The sequence below is a fragment of the Gossypium raimondii genome, chromosome 13 (assembly GCF_025698545.1).
Source record: "Gossypium raimondii isolate GPD5lz chromosome 13, ASM2569854v1, whole genome shotgun sequence".
Lineage (NCBI taxonomy): Eukaryota > Viridiplantae > Streptophyta > Magnoliopsida > Malvales > Malvaceae > Gossypium > Gossypium raimondii.
The window spans coordinates 47010467-47032903 of record NC_068577.1 but is presented as its reverse complement, the minus strand read 5'-3'; the positions used below and the strand labels follow the sequence as shown (position 1 = coordinate 47032903).

Genomic DNA, 22437 nt, shown 5'->3' with positions numbered 1-22437 from the left:
ATTATTATTTAAATAATAATATTACTCATATTTAGTTGATAACCTATCCAAATTTTAAAAAGATATTGTATATGGTTGATTGAGTCTTAGTTTGATTGACATTAGTATTGTTGCTAGTGTAAGAGGACGTGAGATCGAAACTGTTAAAGTATATTATCCTCTATTTTAAGGGTTGGGGAGGGGCTATGGATAGTTAGACAGAATTAAACCAATGACGGAACCAGTCATCCTTATCCCTTTCCAATAAGTAAATAACAAATCAAATTTTTCCTCTTGATTTTTAGTAATTTTAGTTGGATTTGAAAAATTTGATTTGTCATTCACCTATTGGAAAGGAATAGGGATGACATAAGTCACATGAAATCACAATTTCATACGATCCTAGCGGTATTTACAAAATTATGTTGGGTAATATGGGAAGTCGGATTCAATCTCTAATATCATGCATGGTTTTAAGTTTTGAAAGGAACACAAAAATAATTGAACGTAGACCCCTTTTTTTCTTTTAGAAGGGTAAATGTAGAACTTGTTAGTATATATACTTGTTTGATCTTTTCTCTTTCCACTCTCTTTTCAATATTTTTTTAACTGAAAATTTGGCTTTCTTCTCTACACTTCCAATATCTCACAGATTTTCTGGGTATCTTTTTCTTTATCTTTTGTTGCTGCTTCTTGTATATATTCTCTCTAGATTTTCGTCTTCTTATCCTTATCATTTTAAATTCAAACATTGTTCATTTTTCTCTCTCTAAATCTCATCTCACCAGCTTCAAGGGGGGAAAACACGCATGATATTATGTTAACCATGGCAGCTGCTAGGACTTGGTAACATCTTGTTTCTGACAAGATCTCAAGATTTGGGTGTTTCTCTAAAAGCTTATAAATTCTTCGATTTTTCTTCAAACTTTCGAAAAAATTGTTTGTTTTATATGGAAGCTAGTAAAAGCGAAGATGAAAACCAAACCCAAAGATGTAGAAATACCACAAGCAGTGGAGGTGGAATTGGGAACAATAATATTGGTAGATCTTTCAAAAAGCAAAGGCCTAAAAAGGTACCCCCAAAGAGGACTTGGTGTGGCACAGCTTGAAAAGATAAGAATTGAAGAAGAAGAAGAACAAAAGAAACATGCAGCTGTTATTTCACCACCAACTGTTTCTCATAAATCATCATATGTTCCTTTGCCAATCCCAAGTTTCCATCTTTCAAATCAATCATCATCTTCTTCTTCAGTGCCATTTCCTGCCACACTACACCAAAACAGGTCTTTAGCGGCGTTTTTTTAGGCCTTTAGCGGCGTTTTTTAATGCCACTAAAGGTATTTGCGGCGCTTGTGGAAGCGCCGCAAAAAAGGCTGCTAACGAAAACGTCGCAAACGTTTGCAGCGTTTACAAACAAAAACGCCGCTAAAGACCATGTTCTTTAGAGGCACTTAGAGAAAAACGCCGCTAAAGATCATGTTCTTTAGCGGCGTTTTTCCTTAAGCGCCGCTAAAGAACATGGTCTTTAGCGGTGTTTTTTTATAAGCGCCTCTAAAGAACATGGTCTTTAGCGGCGTTTTTTCTAAGAGCCGCTAAAGAACATGGTCTTTAGCGGCGTTTCTTTCTAAGCGCCGCTAAAGAACATGGTCTTTAGCGGCGTTTTTTTCTAACCATTCTTTAGCGGCACTTTTATACAAAAACGCCACTATTTTTGGGATTTTTTTATATTAATTTTTTTTATTTTTTCAGCCCTTCTGTAGCAACAAATCAAAAGCAACCAGATCTAAACCAGCCAAAAGTAATAAATTTATATAATATTTCAAATTAAACGAATAAAATAATATTAATATCAATAAATAAAAGTGAATTCATATTATTTTTGCAAAAATGTTAAATGTTAAAATGATATAAATATTTATGCAATACACTATGACGGCGGAAGTTGCGACTGAAACATCTTCATCATAGTCTTAAGCTGCTGCTGGAGTTCATCGTACTTTTTGCTCTGCTCTCCTTCTCTCGTTGCAGCCTTTGCTTCCCTCGCTGTAGTCGCTGCTTCCCTCGCTGCCGCTTCTACTTTAAGTTGTAGCTGAAGTTCTTCATATTTCCTTTGAACTTTAACTGTGGACGCTTGCATCTGAGCCATCTGATCTTTTAACCTCTGAACTTCAGCTTGAGCCTGACTCCCCAAAGCCATGTATTGCTGCGAGCTGGATCCAAAATATTGGGTTGGGCTAACAAAAGATCCTTGAAATCGAACCCGACCATACCTTTCAGGACCCAAAACTTCAGTAATAATCCAGTTATCAATTTCTTCAAGATGAACAGAACTATCACTAGAAGAAATCGCTTCGTACTCCGCCTTTTTATCCTTTAGTTTTTCCTAATAAATAAATCACATTGTTAGGAACGCAATATATATATTAAAAAACATATACAACATAACAATAGTCGCATTACAAGCAATGGATTAAACCATTAGAAAATAAACACTATAAATATTAAAACAAGTCAAATCGTATTAAGTAAACGTACCATTATTTCACCAGCTTCAGGAGTCATGGGAGATCCATCTTTCTTCCTATATGTAATTTCAAAAAGTTGAAGGCGTCCAACTTTTTGACCGGACGACAGTTCCTACAATATAGTAAGAAAAATATTATTTAATGGAAAGTTATACATATTTGACAATATTGAAAAATTAAAAATACCTCTGCCTCAGCTACACATGCAAAACTTCTCGACCCGATTGTGTGAGTGAATTTTTGTTTCTGCCTGCTGCTTTTTCCAATTTGTTCACGATCCTACGTTATGAAATTTTTAGTACGTAAATAGAAAATACTATAAACCAAAATAATTACAATAGTTTGGAAGTACATCATAGCTCGCCTTTCTTCGAATGCCAAAATCTAACTGCATCTTCCCATTAGTACCTCAACATACCCGGCGGGACATTTTGCAATTTCTCATCGAGGGTTGTTTTTGTCTTATAATAATTTTTCTTCAAAGTACTTTTATTGTCTCTCCATCTTTTTCCCAATGCCTTCTTTACATAAGCATCCGAGACCTCCAAAGCAAACCTCGCCTACAAAAAACACAAGTTAATAGAGTAAATATAAATGAAACTATTTCCCAAGCATTACAGATGACATTAAGTAGCGCGTTACCTTAATATTATCGAGGGCTTGGTTTTTGTTGCATCGGGCATTTGATGCCATGACTCGTAGTTGATAGGCAACATATTCGCATTTCGTGCTAAAATGCCCATGTATCCTGCTAAAAGTCGAGCTTCTGATCCAACAGGCTGACCAAAACTGCTTTAGTCCAACTTTGACACGCTCATTGGATCTAACTCAGATAACTCTCTAAGTAGCGTCGTCCTCGACCTCTGCGCGTCCCACCATTTTCAGCTACTAATGGTATATTATAATATAAGAATTTGAAAAATAAATCAATTATAAGTCAACACGCATGTAAATTAAATGTAAAATTACTTTGAACTTCAGAGGATCCTCGGTGTAATCGAACATTCAAGATCCAATTGTTTATCTGTTGTTCAAGACTATTTGTTTCATCGAGTTTGGATCATTTTGAACAATGCTTCCCTTAGAATTTTTCTTCTAGGCATTTTATCTGCAATACACATAAAATAGTTGAAAACTTAATAACTAATTACAACAACAACAACACATATAAAATAGTTCAACCTTTGGAATAAGACCAAGATTTAAATTATGATATTACATATAATTAAACAATCGTAAAATCTTACTACATCATTATTCGTAATTTATTGTTTAATAAATTTATTTAAAAGTGGAGTCTCCATATAAATATTAATAAGTTATGTAAGTTATTATAAGTACGTTATGTAAGTTATTATAAGTAAGTTATGAAAGTTATATATAAGTTGTGTATTATGTAAGTTTTTAAGTTATATAAGTTGTGTATTATGTAAGTTATGTAAGTTGTGTAAATTGTGTATTATGTAAGTTATGTAAGTTGTGTAAGTTGTGTATTATGTAAGTTATGTAAGTCGACAAGTTATGTTTAGTATTAATTAATTAAGTTATGTAAGTTGTGTAAGTTGTGTATTATGTAAGTTATGTAAGTCGACAAGTTATGTTTAGTATTAATTAATTAAGTTATGTAAGTTGTGTAAGTTGTGTAAGTTGTGTATTATGTAAGTTATGTAAGTCGACAAGTTATGTTTAGTATTAATTAAGTTATGTAAGTTATGTATAATATTAATGTAAGTTATGTATTATGTAAGTTATTTTAGTTATGTAAGTTGTGTATTATGTGAGTTATGCAATTTACGTAGGCTATATAGTATGTACGTTATTATGTTATTATGTAAGTTATGCAAGTTGTTATATAAGTTCTATATAAGTTATGTAAGTTATGTATTATGTAAGTTTATATATAAGTTATGATATGATTGATAAATATATTAATGTGAAAAATATATAAATTGGTTGCGCTTTTTTCATGAAACATTTTGTGATTTTTAAAAGTTTTGCCATAATTTTAGAGTAAAAGGTTATATAGCAACCATTTAAGTTTTGAAAAAACATTACAATCATCAAAAATAGGATTTTGTGAGGAATAAGATATTATGTTTCAAAAATATTAAGTTAAAACAGAACATATCTTCTAATATGTTATAAAGAAATATTACAAAAAAATAGAACAATTGATCAAATGGCTGTTAAAACAATTTGCATTCGATACTACTTGCATAAATTCATTCAAAAACTGTGAGATACCAACTTCTACAACAAATAAAATAGAAAAGTATTATGTGCATAACTAAATAAACAAGGTCCACTTGCTTAAAATCATTTCGGGATTTGCATAATACATGACAGGCTGACCAAAATGCAACGGGTATATAACTACCTCGAACAGCAAGATGATTAACTAAAAAACCTTTTATTTGCAACATAAAATTTACATTTACAAAATTTACCTCCACGCCAAAGAATATCCAAATTCTGCAGCAATGAAACTAGCTCCAACCCAGCAAGCAAAGAAAGCAACGCAGACAAAGACCCAGCTTTTTTATCCAATAGTACATAAAAGAATCATAGGAAAACAGAAAAACAGAATCATCTCTGTTTCTATTTCATATATATATTGAAAATCTATGTAAGTGGTACTGATTTATTTAAGTAATAAATTTAACCAAATTTTAGTAAGTAATGTATTTAAGTAATTTATTTAAGTAACATATTCAAGTAATATATTAAAGTAAATTTTAGTAAAAAATATGTTTTAGTAAGTAATGTAAGTCATGTAAAATATACTTAAAAATATATATTAAAATATATGTTAAAGAAAAACAACATGTTAGAACCGACTCAAAAACGTTATAGACCTTATCAATGATTTGATCATGCACAAGTTTCAAACCCACTCAATTACTTCCACTTTGAAGACAATCTCAAAATGTAATGGTATATTGAGCAAAGAATGAGGAATCAATAAAGGCGTAATGAATCTCAAATCCATATATAATTTTAATATAAATTTTCACCCTCTCATGTGCTATAATCTTATTATTAGTGAAAATTTTATATTTTATAAATCGATTTGTTAGTATATAAATCCACAATTTCCTATTAACACTGCTATACACCACATATTTATCAACCACCAATCGAAACAACTTAATGCGAAACAACTTAATGCAATATAAGAAATCTAAATCGGAATAGTACATTGATACCACAAATCAATATTCTCACCTCACTTTGTAATTTCTAAAAGATTAGTACATTGATACCAGAAATCCACAAATCAAGATGTGATAGGGGTTTAAGGAAGCAAATGAAAATGCAGCAACAACGCATCAAGGCAACACGGAAACAAACCCTAAATTTTTTTTTCGGTTTGATCTAATGCTTCAGTACATTGTTGAAGTTGTTTAATCAAAACCCTAAAACCCCAAATAATTAGGACTGACCTAAAACCCTAAAAATTTAATCCAAAAAATAACAGAAACGCCTTACCTATTTAATCGACAAATCTCGCAGCTGTGCCCACCTTATTTCAAGACCGATCCCGACCTTCTTTTTTCCTTTGTAAGAAGTCCGAAATTTTTGTTCCCTTTCGACACTTCAGGTCTGCACTTTACTTCTCTGCAATTTCCCTCTTTCTGTTTTTGAAGGACGACAGAAGGGTATTAAGTTAAATGTCCTCTTAAGAAACGGCGCCGTTTAAGAAATTTTTAAGTCAGATTTGCGGCGCGTTGAGGACAAACGCCGCTATTGAGTCCACACTTGCGGCGTTTTAAATAAAAACGACACTAAAATTCCAAGTTCAGAAACAAACGGCACCGTTTTACAATTATATACCGCAACATTATGGCGTTTTCCCAATAATCGCCACTAATATCAGTACAAACGCAGCCGTTTAACACACATTAAACTAAAACTTGTGGCGCTTAGAGTAAAAACGCCACTAATAACATGGACAAAACGACACCGTTATAAGATAGCCTTAAACATTTTTGCGGCGCATTAGCTAAAGCGCCAGTAATAAAAATAGGAAACGACGCTGTTTTCTCAACTCGTAATAAAAAACGGCACCGTCTTTGTTACACTTAAAGGAAATTTGCGGCGTTTTTTAAATGCGCCACTAAAAGAAAACAAAAAACGGCACCGTCTTTGTTACACTTAAAGGAATTTTGCGGCGTTTCTTCATAAAACGCCGGTAATACATCACCTTTAGCGGCATTTTTGCTGAAGCGCCGCTAATGCCTTCCTCCAAGATTGAAGTCAAATTGATCCAAAATTAAAACAAAATTTATAAAATGAAATTATTAATTAATAAAAAATGGGAGAATAATGCATTTTTAAAAATTAATTTCATGTTCTATAAAAAATTTTACATCAATATATTTTTATATTGAATAAATATAAATATTTATGTATGCAATATATAAATGAAAATTGATGTTAATTATATCAATAATTGTGTTAATATTTTACAAGATTTAGATCAAATTAAAGTTCATGTATACAATTGAACATTAAACCGTTGTTCATGTACGCTTTTGAGATTTAACCCTAAACCCTAAACCCTTAAACCTTAAAATCCTAAGCCGCTAAACTATTAAACCCTAAATCCTAAAACCAACAACCAAACCCCAAAATCCAACCACCAATATACCATAAACCTTAAATCATAATTCCTAAACCCCAAACCTAAAACTCTAAACTCTAAACCATACACCCCAAACCCTAATCCTAACGCCGCTAATATTAAGGTTTTTATATATTTTATACATTGTTCTAGACATTATTTTTAATTGATACATTAAAATTATGACATTATTAATATTATTAATAATAATTAAAAAACAATACGTATTTGTCATTTTTTTGAAATTGGTACCAAAAAAGTCATTAAACCCTAAATCGCCCAAACCTCAAAACCATGCATTGTAAACCTTAAATTATAAACTGCAAACCGTTAACCACAAGCATCAAGCCCTAAAACACTAATTAACCTCTTAACATGACTAAAGCAGCCTAAACCCCAAACCCTAAACCTTAAACCTTAAACCCTAAACACCAAAACCTACATCATAAACCCTAAACTCAAAACTCTAATATTCACAAAATAATAAAAATTATATAATGATTAACCCTAAAACCCTAAACTATATACGATAAACTTTTTAACTTATAATAACCACTAAACCTTAATCACCAAACTCTCAAACCCTAAACTGAAAACACTAAACCTACATCGTAAACCCTGAACCTTAAACTGTAATCCAAAAATACTAAACATTATATAATGAACCCTAATACCCTAAACCTGAACCAAATATGATAAACTAAATATATAATAACCTACATTATATAATGCATGGTTAAAACCCAAAACTCCGTTAAGATATTTTGCGGCGCTTCACGGCGGTTTCCTCTAAGCGCCACTAATTTTAGTATAAATCAAGACCAAAACGCTGCGTTTTGTTTAAGGTATTTTGCGGCGATAGCCACAAATCGCCGCTAATACTATGCTTTAGCGGCGTTTCATCGTAAGCGCCACTAAATCAAGTATACATCAAGACCAAAACGTTGCGTTTTCGTTCAGATATTTTGCGGCGCTTACAAAAAGCGCCACTAATTCTTACATACCTCAAGACCAAACTCTGCGTTTTGGTTAAGATATTTTGCGGCGCTTTTAGCAAAGCACCGCTAATACTATGCTTTAACGGCGTTTCCCGTAAGCGCCACTAATTCTAGTATACATCAAGACCAAAACTATGCGTTTTGGTTAAGATATTTTGCGGCACTTCTCACAAAGCGCCGCTATTACCATTCTTTCGCGGCGGTTTCCCGTAAGCGCCACTAATTTTATATACATCAAGACCAAAACGCTGCGTTTTGGTTAAGATATTTTGCGGCGCTAGCCACGAATCGCCGCTAATACTATATTTTAGTAGCGTTTCACCGTAAGCGCCACTAATTCTAGTATACATCAAGACCAAAACGATGCGTTTTGGTTCAGATATTTTGCGGCGTTTCCAAAAAGCGCCGCTAATACTGTCCTTTTGCGGCGTTTTCCCATAAACGGCACTAATTCTAACATACCTCAAGACCAAACTCTGCGTTTTGGTTAAGATAACGGCGTTTCCCCGTAAGCGCCACTAATTTTAGGATACATCAAGACCGAAACGATGCGTTTTGGTTAAGATATTTTGCGGCGCTTATCGGAAAACGCCGCTAATACGATTTAGCGGCGTTTTCCCATAATCGCCACTAATTCTAGTATACATCAAGACGAAAACGCTGCGTTTTGGTTAAGAGATTTTGCGGCGCATTGTGGTAAACACCGCTAATGATGTTCTTTTACGGTGTTTATTCTGAAAATGCCACTGTTTGTCCGACTTTTGGCGGAGTTTTTCAAGGAACGCCGCTAATGCTTGATCTTTAGCAGCGTTTAGTTCTTTGCGCCGCTAATGCTCGATTTTTAGTGGCGTTTTTCGTCCAAACGCTACAAAAGATGCCGCTAAAAGCCTGTTTTAGTGTAGTGCCAGTACTGGTGGAGCACTGCTTCCAGTGAATGGCAGTGTCAAAAATGGTCATAATTTATGGAGTTCCTGTGGATGTGACATTGAAAAGGAATGTTGTGGGTTGGATCCAGGACTGGTTTTCAACACAACTTTTCAACAATCTTCTTCTTCAATGGTATGAAAATTGGTTTGTTGTTATTTTTTGGGGGGATTCTTTTTTATTTTATTTACAGTATTGTTATTGTTGATAGATAAAGAATTACGGTGGAATTAATGGTTTTTTTTATTTTTTTAAAGCAGGTGACATCAAGAAATTCATCAACATCTATACTGAATTATCAGATGGAGCCCCCTTCAAACCAAAGCTACTATGGAAATTGTACATGTTTATTGCCTGAACATGACAAGGTAAATATAGTTCATCATTGTTGATCCAAAGGAAAATCCCAGTTTTAAATTTCTCATCAAGTCTACTATTAATTATATTATGTCTTTTACTTAGAAAATTGATGTGATTTTACACCTTTTTTCCTTTTTATTTTATTTAATCATGGAGGCCTCTAATAAATTGTAGGTGATTGGCGTGAATAGATCATGTCCTTTGTCTCTAGACAATGCTCCACCCACCTCTATTCACAACAAATATCCTTCCATGGTTCGTTCCATCACTGGAGAAGTTGAAGCTACTTCAAGCAGCAATGGTAGTGGATTCAATTTCGAACCCAAAACCTTGAATTACAGGTCTGATTATAATTTTCATCACTTGTACAATATTAAACATTAAGGTCTAAGGTTCAAATCTCTTCTATAAAAGCAAATCTATCATAATCCGAGCAAAGTTTTTCCCATTATGTTCAGGAAAGGGCATTATTGTTCAACCTCAAATGGTGTCTGATGGAGATTTTCTCACATTAGCTCCTCCCACAACTACTTCAAGTTAAAAATGCAAGCACCCTCAATCCATTTTAATCAATCCTGAATTAGCTTACCAAGTGAGCTTAAAACACCAACTTCTTGTTTGATCTCACTTTTGTTCTTTTTTTCCATCCAAGTAATGCTCATATAAATCTGTTAAAGGCAAGCTTCGAAGATTCAATTCTATGGCAAGGTGTGACGGGAACCGGATCCGGCTCAATCGAGCATCAATCTTACTATAGCTTCCTTCCACCTGCAATGGTGCCAATTGACCAAGCAACTACACTAACCATGGCTAATTGTAATGGTGAAGTAGGACACCTTGACCTCAATTTAAAGCTATAAAATTTCTAGAAGGCCCTTTCTTAATCTTTAAAGGGCATTTTTTTTTATGAAGAACACATCAAGAATCCCATTTGCCTTTTAGTAAAAATTATTTGTTCTTGAGTTTGAATAGACCAGTAAACCTGAATTTATTACAACTTAAAAGTTTTAGAATCAAATAAAATACATTTTCATTATGTGTTTGTTGATTTGGTTGGTAAATGGGTCAGGCACTTTGATTGGTTACAAACTTTTGCATGTGGATCTGATTTAAGGTTTGTCCTGTATTGGTAAGTTGCAAATTGGTGACGTCTAGGAGGGCCCACACTGGATTAATTCCTGATAAAAGAGAATGTCAGTAGCATTTCTGAAACAACATATTAATTAAACCAAATCAGCTAATTCTTTTTGAAGAAAAATCCAAACCCAAACTAGTCTTAATTCAAAATCACTTTAATAAGCAAAAAAAGAACAGAAAGAAAAGCAAATTAGAAATGGGTTTCATCATGTGGCTTCTTCAGAAGAAGAAAAAGAAGTGGGAAAAAGATGAGCCTTGTAAGCTATCAATAGTTCCTCCACATCATCTGTAAACCTTGAAATGAACTCCAAGAATTCAATCTCGGTTTGATCCAAAATGTAAAGAAAACTCCTATCCTTCTTCAACAACCTCTTTGACTTTATAATCTGCATAACTCGATATCGAGGAATCACACGATCTTCCAAACTATACATCAACAGAAATGGATGAGAAGCCACTACATCCTTATTAAACTTCGCTGCATTGATGAAGAACTCAATCCCCAACTTCAGTTTCTCCTCGGACACCCTAAAAAGACCTGGAGCCTTCCTAAACATAGTCGCACAATCATTTTCTGAAAACCCACAACTCTTGAGCAATTCCCATTTCTTCTTGAATGTTTTCTCACTCAAGCAATTCATGGTATGAATAGCATGTACCAACATCCTCGAATCGGTTGAAAACCCCCTATCTAAAGCCCTCGAAACCAGGTTCCTTAATGTAGATTCTCGCAGCCTAAAAATCCTAGGTTGTCTCCTTAACAACATGGAGAGCTGGGATCCAACAATCCCGCAGCTTTCCAAATACTCGATATTTCTCGACAACTTTAATATGGAATCTCTAGCAATAAAACCATTACATCTGCTGAAAACCTTGAACAAGTCTTCGTTGTTATTCCCTAAAACTTTCTTGACTAATTGGACTGAAGGAATCAACTTTTTGTCTAAACTACAAGTTAAAAGCGTAGAATTCATGGAGAAGAACTTAGGTATATGGGGTTCCATAAGACCCAAGTCTTGAAAAAACTTTATTTTTGGCCTAAGTACATTTTCAACATCGGCAAAGAGAATCTGGGGCGCCAGACGGGCAGAAGAGGCAATTTGAGCATTAGAAAAGCCAAGACTTTGGAGAAAGTTGACAGCTGACTGGGTTTTTTCCAAGGATTTCACCTTACGGAAACGATTAGAGATTGAAAAAGCTTGGATTTCATCGAAATTCAAGTCTTTTACAAGGTAATTGAAAAGGGGAGGATTCGGAGCTGCGGTAACAGAAGAATAAGAAAAATATTGAATAACAATAAACGAGTTGGGTTTTAACAAACGAAAAGATGAGAAAATGGAAGATGATTTCAGGGTCTGCATTGAGGCTTTTTTCAGGAGAGGGTTTTAGGGTTCAAAATCCAACTTTCATCAACCGGAATTGCAGATTCCAATTCTAATTAGAACACCCACAGCTTAAGGGGTGTAAAAGGGTGAGGAGAATGCCAATGTCTTCCAACCTTGTAACGTCACTTGGGAAAAACATCAAACAGGTGGTGGGTCATACAAGTTGTCAACTGCTTCAGAAACTGAAAAATCCAACCAATACAAGAACTAAGCTCTCTTCAATTATACAACATTGAATATTTTAAAAACACGTATCTGAGGATTAAAATTCTAGCCTAAATCTTTTCCGTGAAACCAAAACCAAAACCAAACAGAATACAAGTTGTTTTGAAAATTTAAAATTACAAACATAAAACAGTTCTTGCATTGTTGGTTAAATTTTCAATTTGAAAAGCTTAAGAGAGAAACTATGATAAGATTAAAAGACAAACCTCTTAATGGGTTTCCTGACCAAGTGCTGCTTGTTCTCTTGGTGAGATCTCCACTTTATTCGCGTCAGGCAAAGAAAGTGATACTAGCGAAGACAAGAAGAAGAACATATATTTTTGAAGGATGGACTTCATAATTATTTCTTTACACAAATAAGGAATGCCAACTTTCAAGTTACGAGGCTGAGTTTAGACGATTCACGGTGCGTTTTTAGTTACGGATAGTATAAAAATAATAATAGTGGTGAGATTTAATATTGTAAGGTGAGATAAAAAGTAAATTAAATAAATTATATCGTATTATACTATATTATCTATCTAAACTCATCACAAGTAAAAATTATATTGTTTAAAAATTTTAATATTTGATATCTATGTTTATTTATTTTATTTAAAAAATGAGATAAAGATTAAAATTACCTATAAACTTTGATTTAATATGTAATGTGTTACATAACTAGAGGTGTGATGAGCCGGGCTGGGCCGGGTTCGAGCTGGGCTCAACTAAAAATTTAGACCCGTTTGCTAGGCCTGAGTCCGACCCGGCCCGAAAAATAATTCTAAAATTTTGCCCAAGCCCGACCCGGAAAAAAATGTTAAAACTCGGGTCCTACCCGGCCCAACCATATTATTTTTTATATAATTTTAAAATATATATAATGCATCAAAAATACTAAAAACATCAAAATAAATATTTCCCAACAAATTGAAAATAAATTTTTAAAAATATGTATACTTAATTAAATTTGTTCATAAGATAGTCTGCATTATGGCACGAATTAAGGTTTTTTGTCTGCCTTGTTGCACGAGTTTGCGTATTGAGTTTATTTTGTAAGGGTTCGTCGTTTGCAGAAAGGTTAGATCTCAAATTTAAGTGTGCATTATGGCTAATCTTAATATGGTGGAGGCAAATCTGGCAAATCTCAATATTACGGATAAGGAGGAAGATCCCTTGGTGGTGGTAAGGGATGACATATCCGTTGATCCAGAATATGGGTTATGTCTAGTAGGGCGAATTCTCACAAATCGTATTGTGAATTTCCCATCTCTAAAAAATACGCTAGCGAATTTGTGGTACCCGCTAAGAGATTATCTATTATGGAAATTGAAGATAAGCATATTTTGTTTCAATTCTATAGTGAAATTGATTTAAAACGGGTTATGGATGGCATGCCATGGTTTTTCAACCAACATCTGATAGTATTTCATAGGCTAATAAAGGGTGAGGATCCATTAACAGTTTCATTATGGACTACAGTTTTCTGGGTGCAAATCCACAATTTACCGGCTAGATTTATAACGGAAGGGATGGCATGGTAATTAGGGGATTTTATTGGAAAATTTATAGAGTATAACACGTTGATGGTCACAAAGGGGATTAGTAAGTATATACGGATTCGAGTTACAATGGATACTAGGATCCCACTTAAAAGGAAGAAACGGATTGGTATTGGGCAAAATAAATTTATATATGCATTGTTTCAATATGAAAAATGGTCGTTATTTTGTTTTTTATGTGTCCGTCTTGGTCATGAAGAGAGTTTCTGCCCAGTATGATTAACATTAAGGGATCAGCAAGTGGATTTTGGCTGGGATCTATCTCTAAGGGCTACGCTAAAAAGGGGAGGGCAATTGATGAGCAAATGGTTGCGGGAGGAATTTTAGAATGAAAGGTGGGCAAATATGGATATCGATGGGGGAGAATACGACAAGAAGATTTGGTACTGATGTAACCAATCAAAGTGAACATAAAGGAGGCAAGGGTTTGGTGGGGCGGTTTATACGATATATAAGAAAACCTATGGATTTGAGGATTGAAGATAATATGGGACAAATTGAGGGAAGGGAGATGAAGCAGAGTTAGAAGATATACCTGTAGAATTTATGGATGGGAAGAAAAGGCAAAGATTTAATGTAGAAGTGGGTGGTTCTGATAACAGGAGGGGATTGCTAGAGGGAGGATTGGAAAATGCAATATCGGCGGTCGCTGCCAAGTAGGCCGACCTGGCACAATGAAAATATTCAGTTGGAATGTTCGTGGTTTGGGGTAGCCACGAGCAGTCAGTCGTCTCAAAAATAAGTTGAGACACATTCAGCCCCATATTTTGTTTTTTATGGAAACAAAGGTTGGTAGTAAACGTTTGGAGAAAATAAGGAGGAAGTGTGGATTTGAACATGGAATTGACGTTGAAGCAGAAGGAACAAAAGGGGGATTATCGTTAGGATGGAGAGAAGGAATGAATTTAACTTTAAAAAGCTTTTCGAAATCTCATATTGATGTGGAGGTGGATGAAGGGAACGAAAAGATTGTATGGAGATTCACGAGTTTCTATGGAGCGCTTGTGGAGAAAGATCAGAAGGAGTCATGGAATTTATTACGGCATCTGAAGCATGGAAATAATAAACTATGGCTAATTTTGGGAGATTTTAATGAAAATTATTTTCTTTTGAAAAACAAGGGGGAAGAATACGGGAGGAAAGACAAATGATTACTTTTCGGGAGGTGCCAAAAGATTGCGAGCTGAGTGATTTAGGATTTTCTGGGCAATGGTACACTTAGGAAAGAGGTAGATTGGTTGGAAATAATATTAGGGAAAGATTGGAAAGAAGGTTTGCTGACCAAGAATGGTAGGATCTTTTTACAGGGTATTCGATGAATCATTTACAACATGGTTTTTCTGATCATTGTCCAGTGTTGATGGATACGAATGGGGATGGGAGAATGCAAGTTGGAGACTAAAAAAGGCAATTCTGTTTCAATGTCGATTGGATACTGGACAAAGATTTCGATGAGCAAGTTAAACATGGGTGGTTATCGAATGAGAAGGACATTTTGGTGAAACTAAACGAGTTGAGGGTAAGATTGAGCAAATGGCAAAAAAGGAGAAAGGCTTACGAGAACGTCGAACAAAAGAATTGAATTCTAGAATGCTTGAATTTAGTATTGAAGAAATCAATAATGAGGTTTTAGCGGAGATTACAGAGATTAAATTGGAGATGTATCTCGAAACTGATAGGGAGGAACTTTTTTGAGAACAACGAGTGCGAGTCAATTGGCTTCAAATGGAGGATAGAAATACGAAATTTTTTCATAGGTGGGCTTCATATCGTCAAAAAAAACATTATCAAGGGGTTAGAGAATGCTTCCGGGAGATAGGTTACTGATGCTAACCAAATTTCTAAAACAGTTACAAGATATTTCAAAGATCTGTTTTCGTCAATAAAGGTAAGAAACAGTGACAATTTAATTTTAGCTATATCATCATGTATTACGGAAGAGCTTAATGAGAAATTAATGACGGAGTTTCAAATAGAAGAGATTGTAGAAGTAATAAAATCTATAGCCCCTCTTAAATCATCGAGAAAGATGGTTTTCCTGTAATTTTTTTCAAAAGTATTGGCATATAGTAGGGAATGGTGTCACTAGGTACTGTCTAGATGTTCTTAATGGTCGATAAGAAATTGATGAGGTGAATCATACAATCATGGTTTTTATTCTTAAGGTGATTTCACAGATTAGCAGTTGAAATGTAATTTATAAAATAATTTCGAAGGTGATTGTCAGCAGATTTTGCCAAGCACTTTATTTTTGTATTGATGATAGTCAAGGGGCATTCGTACCAGGAAGGCAAATAATAGATAACATTTTTGTGGCTTACGAAATTTTACATTCTTTTAAAAAAAGAAGAAGGAATTTGAATAGAGGTTTTGCTTTAAAACTCGATATGAGCAAAACATATGACAAGGTCGAGTGGTGTTTTGTGGAGAAACTGATGCGAAGAATGGGTTTTTGTGAGGAGTGGGCTTCACTTATAATGAGGTGTATCACTAGTGTTTCGTATACAGTGGTGATCAATGGAAAAAATGGAGAGGAGTTTCGACCTATAAGAGGATTAAGGAAAGGAGATCCCCTAATCCCGTATTTATTTCTAATTTGTGCCGAAGGTTTCTCACGTTTAATCAGCATGGCCAAGAGAGAGCGGAGACTTTTAGGGGCAAGGGTGGGGAGAAGTCATATTTCAGTGATGCATTCACTTTTTGCTAATGATAGTGTGTTGTTTGGAGAGGCATCGATTGAAGGTACAAATACCGTGAAAAATGTAATCAATGAGTATGAAGCAATAGCGAGACAAATGGTTAATTTTGACAAATATCTGATCTACTTCAGTGGTAATGTGGAACAAGAAATACATGAACAGGTGGGTAATATTTTGAGAGTAAGAATTTCTAATAATCTAGAGAAGTATCTAGGATTACCCACAATGGTTGGTTGAAGGAAAAAACATGCTTTTATTGAGATTAAAGAATGCTTCAGCGAGCTGATGAACAATTAGAGTGTACACTACTTATCGGTCAGGGGTAAAGAGGTATTTCTTAAATCCGTTTTACAAGCTATTTCGATCTATGTAATGCAATGTTTTAAATTACCAGTTTCTTTTTGCCATTAACTTGATAATATTATGTGTAAAATTTGGTGGCGTAATCCTAAAACCAATAAAGGTATACACTGGTACAAGTGGAGTGACATGTGTATCCCCAAAACGAAAGGAGGACTGGGTTTTAAGAATTTATCAACGTTTAATACGGTCCTATTGTCGAAAAAGGGATGGAAAATTATTAGGCAGCCTAATTGTTTGTTCGCACGAGTAATGAAAGAAAAATATTTTCTAAATTCATGAGTGCAAGAATAGGATATTACCCTTCCTATACCTAACGAAGTATATGAGGAGCAAGACGCCTTATTGAGGAGGGGATTGGTTGGAGAATCGGGGATGGCAGGAATGTCAATATCTGGAATGACGCATGGTTACTGGGTTCTGGAAAAGGAAGAGTACAATGTCATCACATTGATATTCGATATTCTATGGTGTCAAATTTAATTGAAAGGGATTTTGTTACCTGGAAGCAGGAGGAAATTCGTTCGTTATTTGGTGAGAAATAGATGCATAAAATACTCTCAATTCCGTTGGCAAATAGTGAGCCACAAGATGTGTGAATTTGGAGAGGCGATAATCTGAGGATTTACAGTTAAAATGGTTACAAATGGATGAATACAATGGAGGAAACTAGCATACAACATGACAATTTATCTAAGTTTTTTACAAACATATGAGATCTTAAGGTACCAAGCAAGATTTGAATACATTTGTGGAAAGTTGCTAATGAATTTGTGCATATACTGTATAATCTGAGAACCCGCAAGCTGGTTTCTAACACGCTTTGTCCAATACGCCAAGAAGAAGAGGAGACGGTGAGCCATCTCTTTCTGGATTACAACTTTACTTGACAAGTATTACGAGATTTGGGAGTGTTTAATTCAACAACCAACAGAGAAACAAGTTGGTAAAAATGGTTAGCAGTTGAATATGAAAATCATGCTAATGAAGAATGTAAAATCCGAACTATCTTTTTATGGGCTTTTTGGTACAATCGGAACAGAATTTATCATGAGGGGAAAAGGGACCGAGTGCATGAAATTGTGGGCTTTATCAACGCATATTGCACAGAAATACAGTATATGGGTGAGGTGCTGAAGACTAGAAATGAGACTAACACTAATGTTTGGCAACCACCTAGGGGAAATGTTATAAAAATTAACTTTGATGCGTCATTTAATCAGAACTATCATAGATCAATTTCAGGAATCATTGTACGAAATAAATAAGGATTGGTGATGGCATCATGCACTTACCCATGGGAGAATATTTCAGATCCAACAATGGCTGAGGCGAGGGCGTGCTTACAGGCTGTTGTTGTTATTAGGAAACTAATCTCTGCAGTTGAAGATAGATCATGCATTAGAAGTTTGATCCAAGAAATCAAGGGAAGAACTTCCAAATTTAGAATTTTGCAGTTCAAACATGTACCAAGAGAAGCCAATAAAGCGGCACATAGATTGGTGTTGGAAGGACGGAAGTATGATGAACCACCATATTGGATGGAAGAGGTACCACGCACGGTGAAAGAACTGGTAAACCGCTACAATGATGGAATATAACTGATATTGACGAGTCCGGACTTGGTAACGACGGATCGGTCCGATGAACTCGCAGAAAATAACAGAGACTAGAGATTGAAAAGTCAGAAGCTGTTTGTTTCATGGGTGAAGGGTCTCTACAGCAGCTGATGCACAATGGGATTTTGTTTACAGCGTTAAGGAAAATAGGATTTCAGACCTAGGTTTTTCATTTCTGTTAAGTTTTAAGTTCTTTTGTTTCTTTTAGAAGTTTTGATTTCTTGTTTTCTTTATTTATTTTTGCCTTTCGTTTTCCAATGCACCGTTCTGGGCGCCAATTAGAGTAGGACAGTTGTAGGTTCATTTAATTGTTGAGTTTGTATTTGGGATTAAGAATTTCTAATAATCTAGAGAAGTATCTAGGATTACCCACAATGGTTGGTTGAAGGAAAAAACATGCTTTTATTGAGATTAAAGAATGCTTCAGCGAGCTGATGAACAATTAGAGTGTACACTACTTATCGGTCAGGGGTAAAGAGGTATTTCTTAAATCCGTTTTACAAGCTATTTCGATCTATGTAATGCAATGTTTTAAATTACCAGTTTCTTTTTGCCATTAACTTGATAATATTATGTGTAAAATTTGGTGGCGTAATCCTAAAACCAATAAAGGTATACACTGGTACAAGTGGAGTGACATGTGTATCCCTAAAACGAAAGGAGAACTAGGTTTTAAGAATTTATCAACATTTAATACGGTCCTATTGTCGAAAAAGGGATGGAAAATTATTAGGCAGCCTAATTGTTTGTTCGCACGAGTAATGAAAGAAAAATATTTTCTAAATTCATGAGTGCAAGAATAGGATATTACCCTTCCTATACCTAACGAAGTATATGAGGAGCAAGACGCCTTATTGAGGAGGGGATTGGCTGGAGAATCGGGGATGGCAGGAATGTCAATATCTGGAATGACGCATGGTTACTGGGTTCTGGAAAAGGAAGAGTACAATGTCATCACATTGATATTCGATATTCTATGGTGTCAAATTTAATTGAAAGGGATTTTGTTACCTGGAAGCAGGAGGAAATTCGTTCGTTATTTGGTGAGAAATAGATGCATAAAATACTCTCAATTCCGTTGGCAAATAGTGAGCCACAAGATGTGTGAATTTGGAGAGGCGATAATACAGGGATTTACACAGTTAAAAATGGTTACAAATGGATGAATACAATGGAGGAAACTAGCATACAACATGACAATTTATCTAAGTTTTTTACAAACATATGAGATCTTAAGGTACCAAGCAAGATTTGAATACATTTGTGGAAAGTTGCTAATGAATTTGTGCATATACTGTATAATCTGAGAACCCGCAAGCTGGTTTCTAACACGCTTTGTCCAATACGCCAAGAAGAAGAGGAGACGGTGAGCCATCTCTTTCTGGATTACAACTTTACTTGACAAGTATTACGAGATTTGGGAGTGTTTAATTCAACAACCAACAGAGAAACAAGTTGGTAAAAATGGTTAGCAGTTGAATATGAAAATCATGCTAATGAAGAATGCAAAATCCGAACTATCTTTTTATGGGCTTTTTGGTACAATCGGAACAGAATTTATCATGAGGGGAAAAGGGACCGAGTGCATGAAATTGTGGGCTTTATCAACGCATATTGCACAGAAATACAGTATATGGGTGAGGTGCTGAAGACTAGAAATGAGACTAACACTAATGTTTGGCAACCACCTAGGGGAAATGTTATAAAAATTAACTTTGATGCGTCATTTAATCAGAACTATCATAGATCAATTTCAGGAATCATTGTACGAAATAAAGAAGGATTGGTGATGGCATCATGCACTTACCCATGGGAGAATATTTCAGATCCAACAATGGCTGAGGCGAGGGCGTGCTTACAGGCTGTTGCTGTTATTAGGAAACTAATCTCTGCAGTTGAAGATAGATCATGCATTAGAAGTTTGATCCAAGAAATCAAGGGAAGAACTCCCAAATTTAGAATTTTACAGTTCAAACATGTACCAAGAGAAGCCAATAAAGCGGCACATAGATTGGTGTTGGAAGGACGGAAGTATGATGAACCACCATATTGGATGGAAGAGGTACCACGCACGGTGAAAGAACTGGTAAACCGCTACAGTGATGGAATATAACTGATATTGACGAGTCCGGACTTGGTAATGACGGATCGGTCCGATGAACTCGCAGAAAATAACAGAGACTAGAGATTGAAAAGTCAGAAGCTGTTTGTTTCATGGGTGAAGGGTCTCTACAGCAGCTGATGCACAATGGGATTTTGTTTACAGCGTTAAGGAAAATAGGATTTCAGACCTAGGTTTTTCATTTCTGTTAAGTTTTAAGTTCTTTTGTTTCTTTTAGAAGTTTTGATTTCTTGTTTTCTTTATTTATTTTTGCCTTTCGTTTTCCAATGCACCGTTCTGGGCGCCAATTAGAGTAGGACAGTTGTAGGTTCATTTAATTGTTGAGTTTGTATTTGGGTCAAGTTTCCCATCAAATAAAAGCATCAGTTGATATTAAAAATATATATATGTATACTTAAATAGCACTAAGACAGATGCAACTTAACAAATAAATGTCTCTAAAATAATAACAAAATTAATAAATTTCTTTAAAATAATAACAAAATTAACAATAAAATAAGTTTTATACAATATCCAAACAATAACAACAAAATAGTAGCAACATAATAGTAAAATAGTGGCAAAATAGGGAGAAAATAATAAGAAAATAATATTAAAAAAATAAATTTTTTGTCCTTTAGTGAATTCTGGTCGGGTCAGGCCTGGCTCGGGCCAAAAATGTCTTGCATGAGGTTGGGCTCGTTTTTAAACGGGCTTTTCAAGCCTATTTTTTGGGCCTATATTTTTGCCCAAACCCTCCCACATTTCGGGTAGGCCGTCGGGTCGGGCCACTGAACAGGTCTATACATAACTTCAATTTTGTGAATTTATTTGACTCTTGCTACTAATTATTAATTCTATTTAGTCAAATAGATTTAAAAACTAACTATGAAAAATTAAGAATACAAAAACTAAAATTAACAAAGAATATAATACTAACTAACATAAGGATAGAATATAACAAAGAATATAATACTCGCATTTAAGACATAACATGGGTAAATTGTCAAAATAGTCATTTTTGTTTATCTCAGGTTACATTTAGTCACTTAACCTCCTAACCTGTTCCCAAGCCTGTTCCCTTAACCTCCTAACCAACCCTCATGACCACCTTATCTATATTACCTACAACATTTTCGCCCTCTCAAACGTTTGAAGATTTTTGTACTTTATCAATCGAATACAATTAAGATTCTCTAAACCTTATTCTTGATTTATTTTTCATGCATATCTTTATCATCAATTTTATTATGTTTATGGATTCCATGAGGAAATAATCTTCTAATGGAGGATTAGCGAGTGGAGGTGTGATTGACTAATTGCTATGTAGGGTTTTCTTAGTGAATCAGCTATTTGGGAGAGCAAGAGTTTAAACCCTAAGCTTGACGACCTTAGAAAGTCATTTAGGTGGAAATTAACCCAAAATTAGTATGGTCTATCTGTGAACACCGTAGCCCCAAATCAGTTTGGACTGTGAGGTCGAGAGATAAGTAGTTCTCGCCGACTCGTTAGTTTAGTAGAAGATGGAGAGATCCTGCTAAGATTGAGAGATCCTGCTAAGGTAACGACTAGTTGATTGAATAGTAACCTGAAATAGGAATTAGTTATGACCACCGAAGCGAGCTAATCACCAATATTTAGATTTGATTGAGTTTAGATTTTAGTTATTTGAAGTTCACTTTATTTATGCAATTTTTACTCTTTATTTATAAAAACAAAAAATCTCTTATTTATGTTTACTCGTAATATAATTTATTTACTTTACTAATTAATTCTATTTGCGTTTAATTTAACTTTAATTTAGTACTCATTTATCTTGGGTACAATTCTCGAAGTACTCATCTACTTTGTTGTAAAAACTATATTAAAACATGACCCGTATACTTGTGAATATTGCCTCAATTCTACACCTTTAGTTGCAGTATTCACACTCTGGACGTTAGTACGTCTGGAGGCGATC

At 34.6% G+C, this 22437-nt stretch overlaps 1 protein-coding gene and 1 non-coding gene across 2 annotated transcripts; both read right to left on the bottom strand.

Moving 5' to 3' along the window:
- Positions 1–10381: 10381 nt before the first annotated feature.
- On the bottom strand, positions 10382–20671 carry LOC105783396 (uncharacterized). Its single transcript, XR_008192578.1, has 3 exons — positions 20359–20671; positions 20184–20265; positions 10382–10588 (listed from the first exon to the last, which is right to left on the bottom strand). It is a non-coding gene; the product is annotated as an uncharacterized LOC105783396 (transcript).
- Positions 10614–12524, bottom strand: LOC128031886 (transcription termination factor MTERF5, chloroplastic). The gene is made up of 2 exons (XM_052626088.1): positions 12364–12524; positions 10614–12114 (listed from the first exon to the last, which is right to left on the bottom strand). The coding sequence occupies exon 2, from the start codon at positions 11906–11908 to the stop codon at positions 10754–10756; it is 1155 nt and encodes a 384-aa protein (XP_052482048.1). The 5' UTR covers positions 11909–12114; positions 12364–12524; the 3' UTR covers positions 10614–10753.
- Positions 20672–22437: the final 1766 nt, after the last annotated feature.

What these genes read in the sequence shown, in the direction of transcription:
- LOC128031886 (XM_052626088.1), bottom strand. Translation starts at nt 11,908, where the DNA reads ATGCAGACCCTGAAATCATCTTCCATTTTCTCATCTTTTCGTTTGTTA.